The following is an 11541-nucleotide window of genomic DNA, read 5'->3' as shown; positions in this document are numbered from 1 at the left end:
AGTTAACTTACCTTTCGACATAATTTTTTTTTTTGTATTTTCTCAACTTTTAGCATTGACACTGACAACCCTTTAACTTTCTAAGTACTTTTGTAATCGAGTTTTCCGGTCGATGTAAAACACGTATCGACATATTTTTGTACTTACGATGACTTTATTTTGTAAGTTTTCTCTTTCGACTGCTACATCGAATCAAAATCGGGTCGCCCCGCCGTGAAACGCGGCTGTAACCCACTGGTTATCATTTCAAATTCAACCTAACAGAAAGAAAGATGATTTCATTAGACTCCCACTCTCCTCATTATTTTCTGCAGCAGCATCCAGGTGAAGTGCGAATACGGTTGGCGTCGGTTCGTCTTGGATGGGAGGCGAGATTTTACCGATTATTCTATTGTCGTGCATTCGGACAGGTGGAGATCGGGTTTCCGTGCATCTGAGAGAGTCAAGAGGCTGGCGGTGATCGAGTAATCCACTTTGACCACAGCACCAGGTGTCACGGTGATTGACATGTGGTTCCTTGTTTGTGATTAAAAAAAGAAAAAAAGATATGGTTTACATAATTACATGTCATCCAAAAAAAGAAAAAAAAAATCCCTCGTTGACCAATTTAATTTGCGTGTTTGACTTATTCGTTTCACAACGTTAGATTAGTGGCATCTAATTGACTGATTCCGTTACCCTTATCTCCACTTGAAACAACCAACCACCACCACAACTACCACAAAACTCTCTCAATGGAGGCGATATCAACCACCGTTCCATCTATCAACGTCCGTAAACTCCACCCCAAACCCCACCACCTCCGCCACCTCAAACCCCCCCTTCATCTCCACCACCACCCCATCTCCGTCGCCGGAAAACCCCCTACTTCAATCTCAACCAAACCCACCACCCCCTCCCACCACACCTACACCCCACACCACCTCCACCCACCCCCATCTCGCACCCAGACCCATCATCGCAACGCCGCCACGGGGTACGCGGCGGCGCTCATGGACGCGGCCCTGAGCAGCAACTCATTAGATGCGGTTTACAAGGATGTGAAAAGGTTGTTGAAGTGGCTGCAATGTAATGAAACGTTGAAGGGTGTGATGGCTGACCCTTTGGTGGAAGAGGGTGTGAAAGGGAGGGTGGTGAAAGAGGTGGCGGAGAAGGGGAAGTTGCGACGGCAGGTGGTGGCGATGGTGAAGATGCTGGTGGCGAAGAGTAAAGCTGGGATGGTGGTGCAGGTGATGGAGGAGTTTGAAGGGATTTATTATCAGCTTAATACTGGTTTAAGGGTTGTTGCTTGATTAATATTAATGAAGTGTTACACTGTTACTGTTTGTTTGGGATTGTGTATGTAATCTGTTTATTGTTTTATTAGTGAGTTCTTGTTTGAAACTTACTAGTTCAAAGAAAAAATAATTAGCATGGGTTTCAATGGGTATCGGGTCAGTTCAATATATATAGTACTGGCACTCTAAATAGCAACCGAAAGAGGCAAGCACAAGAGGATATACACATCGATTGATAAACCAAAAAATGAATATCGATACCGATATCGATGTTGTTCTGGCGGTACCGGTTCGGTTCATCATTGTAAAGTTAGTATAACAGACTCGTTGTAGGTTATGGTACCAAAAAGTTCTCTATTGCAAATACAACTTTATCTTCAACGAACTTTATATCGCTACTTTGAGAAAACCATAAAAATGAATACGCTACCGATACAATGTTGTTCAAACGATATCGGTCAAACTCCTTACACTAAAGTTTAAGTATATTTGACTTGTTTGGAAAAAGTTATAAATGAAAAACAAAATATACTCAAAGGTATTATAATTATAATAATAAACAAGAACCAAAACTAATTATAATAATAATATAATTAGAAAAAACTAAGAGTTAAAAGAAAAAATTAATAAAAATATATTTATAAAAGTAAAATAACATTTAAATAATAAAAGTAAAATAACATCTACTATTCAACTACCTCAGATATGTTTTCATTTTTTAATGTTACGTCAAAAAGTAATAGTAATGGAGATTTAGGTTATGTGTAATGGTTTAATATGTTTTCATTTTTCAATGTTACGTCAAAAAGTGAGTGTCACAACTATGTGTAATGGTTTAACCTATTTTCAGTGTCACGTTAAAAAGTAAGTATGATATTAGTGTCAACGTAGTTACGAGCTTTCACTCACCTTTTCACCTTTAGTGCATAAAGGTTTCATAAGTTTTCACTATCCCACCACACATTAATTTCAAATAAGTAAAAAACACAGAAAAAGCATGATTGATTGAAAGATGCATGGCAGACCACCCATCCCTCTCTCACGCTCGTCATCTGCTTCACCCAACCAGCCATCGCGCCCTCCTGCACACCCCGAGGGGCGGTGTTTGACGCCCCGACTAAAGTCCATGTCATGTGGTCGTTAGCTCATTACAGATAGACTGACGTACAATGGTAAAAGATGTAATTAATTATTTCATTCCTAAATACCGCAGTATATGCACGGTATAGCGCAACTAACATCCTATAACTAAGGAAATAATATCAACAAAATAAATAAAAAAATATATACAACATAATATTTGGTCTAATACACCCCACCAACCGAAGCTAGTGAGGGTCGAAGACATAGACTACACACGAAGTGAGTGCATAATTGACATGGTAGCCCTTTCGTATATATGTTTGGATACTGAAAAATCAGTCGGTATGTGTAGAACTTTAATCGCCTTGATACAAACCTTTTTTCTTACGAAATGAATGTCACGTTCCACATGTTTTGTTCTTTGATGTTGCACGGGATTTTCAGACAAGTAAACTCCATATAATGTAGTTATCACAGCAAACAATTACTGCATTTTGGATTGGAACTGGTAGTTCTAACAGTAGCCTACGTAGCCAACTCATCTTAGCAACTGCATTTGTAACACCACATTATTTAGCCTTGTCGTTCGATTGGGAAATATCGAGTTGTCTTTCAGATGACATGAGATAATGTTATCCCTTGAGAATACACAATATCCCAAGGTCGGTCAAGGTGGAACGACGCGAGTCCACCTCCCCCCCCCCCAAACTCAATTCGTATATGCAACAAACTATTGTGACTAGGATGAGGAGACGCAAAGACCGTGATCACGTTTTCGATAGCATAATAATCATCTCAAAAATGTCAATGGGGGATCATGGGATGTGCATGGAGAGACAAATTTGTTGTACCACATAAGCAAGATCAAGACGGGTAAAACTAATATGCTGCAATAGCGTGATGTACTCTTTCATAAATAAAGTGTGTAGAAAAAATAATTTTTTTTACGGCAAATGTTATTTTTTAACACCAATAATTCTAAATTATTCTCCTTGTTCAAATTTGAACCTAAGAGTCTAAGACTGCCTAAGAGTATTCACATCTCTTTCAAAAATTCTATCCTACAATTACACTAAAAAATATATTTTCTCTCATTTCAATTAAATAATATTTTTATATCTTTATAATTATATTTTCTCTCTCCTTTACTCACAATTACTTTCAAAATATATTAAAAAATTACAGAAGGTGAACAGTGTTCATTCAAATATACAGATAAATATTAACGTTTTCCATCTCTTTTATTCACAACCACTTATGACTACTTTTTATAATATACAAATCACCATCGCATAATTTTTTTTTGACACGGTGAACTGCACGTATTAGGTTGCCACACTCTCTAAATCGGAGAGCCCCATTTTGCCCCACTCTGGCTAAGCTATGCTGTGTTAACCGGGTCACGCTGGCTTCAGAGTTTGGCTTTTTACGGGCGTTCCCCCAGGAAACCATACCGTCAGTTGCCACTTGACAATCGTTGTGCAGCCATAAGAGCAGAACTCTCTGGCGTAACACATGGTGAGACGAAAACCCGAGTAGGCTTAAGAATCAAACGAACAACCTTGCACAAGACCTAATTCAAATACTTCATTGTCTATATTCATCCCAAAATCACATAAGTAAGATTTTAACTCGAGTATCCTTAGAAAAACAAAACCTCCTACAACGGCCAAGTGTCTATGTGTGGAGTGTGTGTGATATAGTCCATCTGCCGTTACAGAGATTTGAGGTGGCTACTTTGACGAGCACCTGGTCAGAGGGTTCCGAGTTACCTTCATTCTGAAAAAAGAACGTACGATATACTTGTGTGGCCGGATTCGGCAACGGGCTGCTGCCAGCCGCTGTTTGGTGGTTACAAACCCATATTCAAGCGGCAAAGGATTCTGCAAGGAACGTACGAAAAAGTAACGATACATATTCGAGTTATAAGTTCAAGTATCTTCAATTCAAATCTTTGCTACATGTTTGAATCATATTCAACCAGCAAGCAACTAAGTAATCTGTTATGAACCAGCTGAAACAAATCCATTCTCACACCCTGCGCAATGGCATAGATTTCAACAAATTCCTAATCACCAAACTTCTTCAAATCCCCAACATCCCTTACGCCCACAAGCTGTTCGACCTTATTCCTCAACCAAGTGTCTTCCTCTACAACAAACTCATTCAAGCTTTTTCTTCACATGGCCCGTATCACAACTGTTTTTCTCTTTACACCCACATGTGCCTCAATGGTTGCACCCCTAACCAACACTCTTTCACGTCCCTCTTTGCTGTTTCTGCCTCGCTTAACCTACCGCACCAAGGACAGACGCTCCACGCGCAGTTGGTTAAACTTGGGTACGAGTTTGATCTCTACGCGTCAACCGCTCTAGTTAACATGTATGCTAAACTGGGCTTGTTACCTTCTGCACGCCAAGTGTTTGATAAAATGACGATCAGAGATGTGCCCACTTGGAACTCTTTAATTGCGGGGTACGCGAGAAACGGGGATATGGAAGGAGCAGCTACACTGTTTGATGAAATGCCTGTTAAGAATGTTGTTTCTTGGACTGCCATGATATCCGGGTACTCGCAGAACGGGAGATACGCGCATTCTCTCAAGTTGTTTATGGAAATGGAGAAGATGAAAGATTTGCAACCGAATGAAGTGACGATAACTAGCGTTCTTCCGGCCTGTGCGAGTCTTGGAGCGTTGGAGGTGGGACAAAGGATTGAAACGTACGCAAGGGCACGAGGGTACTTTAAAAACTTATTTGTGTGCAATGCATTGCTGGAAATGTATGCGAAATGCGGTAGGATTGATAAAGCTACGGCGATATTTGAAGAAATTGGCACAAGGAGGAATTTATGCTCTTGGAATACTATGATCATGGGTTTGGCTGTTCATGGAAAATCTAATGAAGCCCTTAAACTTTTCCACCAAATGCTGGTAGCATTTCTATCTCAATAACCCTATCAAAATCACTTGCGAATATTGATTATATCATATTTGTTTCATAGATTAATCTTTTTGTTTAATGACACAGTCAGAAGGCGTGCCACCGGATGATGTCACGTTTGTGGGAGCAATCCTTGCGTGCTCTCATGGAGGGATGGTGAACAAAGGGAGAGAGATATTCAAATCAATGGAGAATAAGTTTTCGATAACTCCGAAACTCGAACACTACGGATGCATGGTTGATCTTCTCGGGCGAGCTGGACGACTGCAAAACGCGTATAATCTTATCCAAACCATGCCAATGGAACCAGACTCGGTAGCTTGGGGGACTCTGCTAGGCGCGTGTAGTTTCCATAACAATGTTGAGTTAGCCGAGATTGCAGCCAAACATCTATCCAAGCTAGAGCCATGGAATCCGGGCAATTATGTGATTTTATCGAATATATACGCGAATACAGGGAGGTGGGATGGAGTTGCGAAACTAAGAAAGACGATGAAGGGTTCTCAAATCACAAAGGCGGCCGGGTATAGTTTCATTGAAGAAGGAAGTCAAGTTTATAAGTTCATTGTTGATGATAAATCACATCCAAGATTTCAAGAAATTTATGGTATATTAAATGAACTTTCTTTAAAGATGAAGGCGCGTTATGAAGACGATGCCACTATTTTTGAATGTTTTAGCTAATGTATGATCACAGACGTAATTACATTTTTTTATCTAATTGTTGCATAAACTGTTCTACAAAACCCGATTAAACAAAACGTGCACAATCTATTTGACATAAGGTACTAAAACACATACTTATGCTATCTTTACTTTTGCGGTCCTTTTTCTACTCCTTGCGACAATTTTCAGCAGCTCGTCGATAAGAATTACGGGTGATGAAACCAAGATGACCAAAACCCATTCGTCGAAACCCAAAGGAACGATACCAAACACATCTGCTAAGAATGGAACATAAAGAATCAGACAGTGGAGCCCAAAGGAAACCACCATGGCAACAAGAAGATACGGGTTCCTCCAAGGTGGCATCGTTAACAAACTGTTGTCTTCCGAAAGGGCGTTTAGGGAATTAAACATCTCGATAGCCACTAATACCGAGAGTGATAAAGTCACTGCTTTGACTTTCCCGGTGGTGAAATAGTCACACGGGTTTGAGAAACTGATTACTCGGTTGTTACCGACTGTAAATGGTGTCACGGTGAAGTCCTGCCAATTCGAGCAATTTCCCCAGTTTCTTAGCTGAGATAGTGAAACAAGTGTGTGCCCGTCTTGTATTAGATCGATACCCATGAATGACGGTTGTGTGTACCATAGAACAAACACGCCAACAGTTGCAAGTCCCACATAAGAACCGATCACCTGTCGTTGTAAAAACCAATTAATATAACATACATCTTTTGTTGTATAGTTTTCGTGTCAGAAAAAGGGAGACTAACCAAGTAACGAAATAGGACCCACGAGTCAATGAGCGGGTCGGTACTTTTACGAGGCGGTTTCTTCATTATATCCACGTCAGCAGGGTTGAAACCAAGGGCGGTAGCAGGTGGACCATCGGTAACTAAATTGACCCATAGAAGCTGCACTGGCATCAAGCATTCCGGTATCCCGAGTACAGCATTTAAGAAAATGGATATAACTTCCCCGACGTTAGATGATATCATGTACCTATAAGTTCGTCAAATTATGTTACATGAAAAAACAAAATATTAGCACAAAATAACGTCGAAGCAAGATGACTGTTACCTTATAAAAGCTTTCATGTTGTTATAAATCGTTCGACCCTCACCAACAGCCGAAACGATGGTGCTAAAGTTGTCATCGGCTAGAACCATATCAGAAGCCTCTTTAGCAACCTAGTTAGTAACGAATTCCAAACGTTAATATTCGATCAAACATATGTTCCGAATTACAACGTCGTGAAAATAATCAAAATATTACTACCTCTGTTCCGGTAATCCCCATAGCAATTCCAATATCGGCAAGCTTCAAAGCAGGGGCATCATTAACACCGTCTCCGGTCATTGCAACGACCGCACCCATCTCCTTTAGCATCCTCACTATCTCTTGCTTGTGCCTTGGTTCAGCCCGCGAGAACACCTTTCCCCCGGGTTTTGACAAAATATTGCGTTGTTGCGAACCGGATAATCCCATAAATTCTTTACCTGTAAAACTTTTTCCTCTTAAATCCTCACCATTGTGAAACAATCCGATTTCCATACAAATGGCTTCAGCCGTCGACTTATAGTCTCCTGTTATCACCATAACTTCTATTCCTGCTCCATGACACTCTTCAATCGCGAATTTCACCTCTTCACGAGGCGGATCCTGTAAATTCATTAGAATTAAACTGCAAATTGCGGTACTTGATTCACATAAAGATTATGGGTTATGGCTTACCCTTAGACCAACCACTCCAACAAAAACAAGGTCGGTTTCGATTGCACTGTAGCAAGTCGGGTCGACCAGTTTCTTGTGGCTCGGGTGGTTCTCGCCATTGTAATCTGAAAGCTCACCAAGATCGTCCTTATAAGCTAAACCCAAACACCGTAACCCCTTTGAACTCATTTCCACATGTCGTGAAAGCAATAGTTGTCTACACGATTCGTCCATCTCTACAACGCACCCGTCCGCAAGTTGAACACGTGAGCTACGATCTAACACACTCTCGACCGCACCCTGATTCAACTAACATATGTTAATTCTTGAAAAATGTCAAAAAAAAATTACTTTATGAACGGGTCAACTCAACACAACACAACCCGTTCCACACATGCCATTACGACCTTTGTCCGACCCATTTTACCTTGACAAGCAATCGGTTATGTCCATCTGGCTCACGGACAATAACACTCATGGACTTACGAATCCGGTCCAACTCTAACGTGCCAACACGCTTCGATCTTTTAGTCCACCAGTCGCAACACCCTGCACTCCGTTAAAAAATTAATTAAAAAAACATTTACAAATATCAATACAAGTATTAAGAAAACATATAACAAAGTTTTGAACTTGCCTAACTTAACACTATTGTTATCAATCAAATAGTTTGCCATAATCTGCAATCCGCGAATTTTCTTTCGGGCTTTAACGTCGGGGACTCCCATTTTTTCCACCAGCACTTTTAAAGCAGCTTCAGTAGGCAAACCGGTAACCTTAAAAACACGACCGTCATAATAAACACCAGCGTCGTTACACACAGCGCATATTTCGGCGACAGCTTGCAAATTAGCATCCATATTGAAACAGCTCCAATCGACGATACCACCGTCTTTAGGATCATAAGTTGTCCCTTCCACATGAAACATCCTCGGAGCCGTCTTTTTCCCACCGAACGTTAAAATCTCCGTCACAGACATTTGGTTGGTGGTTAACGTGCCTGTTTTATCAGAGCAGATCACGGTCGTGCATCCTAACGTCTCAACGCTAGCGAGTTTCCTCATGATTGCGTTCTTTTGTGCCATTTTTCTTGTACCGAGAGCCAAACAAGTTGTGATCACTGCCGGAAGACCTTCGGGAATTGCGGCTACTGCTAGCGCAACCGCGGTTTTGAAATAATAAGTGCATTTTTCGAAAGAGAATTTGAGGTTAGTTGGCCACCCGTTAACCGTTTCCCATGTAAGGAAATATTTGTAGTTGATTGCCCAAACAGCGAGACACACGAAACCGATCACCGTCGTTAGATTGTTTCCGAATTCATCGAGTTTTTTCTTTAACGGAGTATCGGATTCTTCCATGGAAGCTTCGTGTATTTGTTTCTGTATTTCCCCAATCTCGGTTCTCATCCCTGTGTTCACGACAATGCATATACAACTTCCGTTCACAATCGTGGTCCCACCGAACACCATATTATCTTTAGCCTGCAAATCACAATCCTTAACTAAAACAGGCTGGGTTCCCTTCATAACAGGAACGGATTCACCCGTTAAAGAACTTTGTTCAACTCGTAAAGTTGATGTTTTCAGAACTGCGACTCTCATATCGGCTGGGACTTTATCGCCTACACGCAACTCCACGATATCTCCAGGAACAAGATCTCTAGCAGGCAAATCGGGGACCAAATACCCGTCTCTCATAGTCTTACAGGACTCGCATTGCATCTCTGTTAACGCTTTGAGGGCCTTTTCCGCATTACTTTCTTGCCAAACACCCACGAAAGCGTTTAGAACTAGGATCAAAACGATCACCACTGGTTCAACGTATGCTTCGAATGCAGATTCGTTGGTTTCTTTTTGTTCAAAGTATGCGAGAACGAATGAAATGAAGGCTGCAACCAGAAGGATTTTGACAAGCATATCGTCAAACTGTTCGAGTACAAGTCGCCATAACGGTTTTCCTTTTTCTTTTTTAAGCTCGTTAAAACCGTAAATTTCATGTCGTTTCTCTACATCATATGAAGATAAACCTTTTTCAAGCTTCACATTATAAGCTTTCAAGCATTCTTCCACAGATTTTGACCAAGCAGGAAATGGTGTGCCATCCATCATGTTGTTGAATCTTTGAATTTCAAGTTAAACCTACACATAAATTAACTCAAATCCTTGATTCATTTAGAATTTTAGTTGTAAAACGGTTAACTCACACACCCTAACATATTTCTAAAATTTACATAAATGTCCTCCATCAGAACACATTTACTACACACCTTGATACCACTTAGGTCTGGCATATCGTGTTTGACACGACCTGTTAAGACACAAACACGATAAGACACGAACACGAAACAAGTAAACACGAACACAACACAAAATCTTATCGTGTCAGTTTTTCCAAACACGAACACGAACTTGATAATAAACAGGTTACACTAACACGACCTGTTAAGACAGGTAAAAACTTACAAGCATATCATACGACCTGTTAAGACACGGACATGACCTGTTAAGACACAAACTCGCCCTGGAGGGGTGGTCAATTGGGTACCTGTTAAGACACGATTAGACCTGTTTGACTGAAAAATACACTCTTTGACTTTTTTAATTTTTAAAATAATTAAAATTACAATGTTAGGATCTATCATTTATTCATCTTTGTACATAAAACATAAAACTGTTTTATAAACATGAGGTAGAAAGTAGTTAAACGAGTCGTAATCATGTTTGAAACTTATGTTGTGCGCGCCGTCAGAAACCTGTTAAACCTGTTAAGACATGATTTGCCAGCCTTACCGGTGGTGTGTGGAGTCTAGGGCTGGCATATCATGTCACACACGACCTGTTAAGACACGAACACGAAATTGGTAAACACGAACACAACACGAAAATTGTCAGGTCTTATTGTGTCGACCAGTTTAAGACACGAAACATGTTAAGGGTCAAACACGAACCTTTAAGGTCGTGTCGTGTTTTCGTGTTTGTGTCTGAAATTCCGGCCCTAATACCACTAGGCTACAGGTCCTTAGTTATTACTCAACAACCGTAGCCAGTAAAATTCCACTCATAGCAAAACCGTATCTGAACATGAAAAATAAATTTAAAAAAAAAACACAAAGTGCTTCTCATGGAATCTAAACAGCAGAAAACAAAAATATATATATAAAAATTATAGTATAAGCAAATTACTAATAAAAAAATTGTGAAAAAGTATAATACTAACGGATAAAAACAACATAGACAAGAAGAAAGTAACATACAATACAAAGCACCTAATTATACGACATAAACCCTTGAGATCTTACAAAATTTGAATTGCAATTATGAACAGTTAATAACAAAAATCGAAAACGGTGAAGCCCAAGCAGATGTGAGGATGAAATCTAATCATTCAAAGGGGAGTTTAAAATTAAAGTTAGAGTAGAATTAAATAGAGTAAGTGGAAATTAAGGAAGTTACCTTTGAAGCAGAGAGTGAAGAAGATAATGACTTTGAAACAAAGCAATGTATATAATGGATGAAAGGAAGAGATTCTTCTTGGAAGAATTTTCCAAAATCAAAAGTCATTTGATTTGAATACCAAAAGAAAATAAAGAAAAGCTCTCTGGTTTCTGACTAGAATTTGAATTTTGTTGTTTTATTTAGTATTTTATGTTTGCTTTCTTCTTCTAGATTTTTTCGGGTGGTTTTATCCGAATTCTTTGCCAGTTGAGCAGTTGCTGTTTGTAACCAACCACGAGTGTCCCCTCAACTGTTCACTATTAAACAGATTTGGTCCACTTAAGATATTGTTTTTTACATTTTTGGTTTACATTTATAGAATTTGTTTCATTTAGACCCCTAAACATCATATAACACATTGCCATG

At 39.8% G+C, this 11541-nt stretch overlaps 3 protein-coding genes across 3 annotated transcripts; 2 read left to right on the top strand and 1 right to left on the bottom strand.

Annotated features, from left to right (window-relative positions):
* Positions 1–467: 467 nt before the first annotated feature.
* Positions 468–1429, top strand: LOC110864880 (ATP synthase delta chain, chloroplastic). The gene has a single exon (XM_022114032.2). The coding sequence runs from the start codon at positions 735–737 to the stop codon at positions 1290–1292; it is 558 nt and encodes a 185-aa protein (XP_021969724.1). The 5' UTR covers positions 468–734; the 3' UTR covers positions 1293–1429.
* Positions 1430–3977: 2548 nt separating this feature from the next.
* LOC110864881 (pentatricopeptide repeat-containing protein At5g08510) lies at positions 3978–6228 on the top strand. Its single transcript, XM_022114033.2, has 2 exons — positions 3978–5292; positions 5390–6228. Exons 1-2 carry the CDS (start codon positions 4366–4368, stop codon positions 5984–5986), a joined length of 1524 nt encoding a protein of 507 aa, XP_021969725.1. The 5' UTR covers positions 3978–4365; the 3' UTR covers positions 5987–6228.
* Positions 5947–11447, bottom strand: LOC118479706 (calcium-transporting ATPase, endoplasmic reticulum-type-like). The gene is made up of 8 exons (XM_035974414.1): positions 11134–11447; positions 8319–9819; positions 8109–8230; positions 7703–7981; positions 7247–7630; positions 7049–7158; positions 6742–6970; positions 5947–6664 (listed from the first exon to the last, which is right to left on the bottom strand). The coding sequence occupies exons 2-8, from the start codon at positions 9787–9789 to the stop codon at positions 6104–6106; spliced, it is 3156 nt and encodes a 1051-aa protein (XP_035830307.1). The 5' UTR covers positions 9790–9819; positions 11134–11447; the 3' UTR covers positions 5947–6103.
* Positions 11448–11541: the final 94 nt, after the last annotated feature.

Source organism: Helianthus annuus, chromosome 6 (assembly GCF_002127325.2).
Source record: "Helianthus annuus cultivar XRQ/B chromosome 6, HanXRQr2.0-SUNRISE, whole genome shotgun sequence".
Classification (NCBI taxonomy): Eukaryota; Viridiplantae; Streptophyta; class Magnoliopsida; order Asterales; family Asteraceae; genus Helianthus; species Helianthus annuus.
This window is presented reverse-complemented; position numbering and strand designations above follow the sequence as displayed.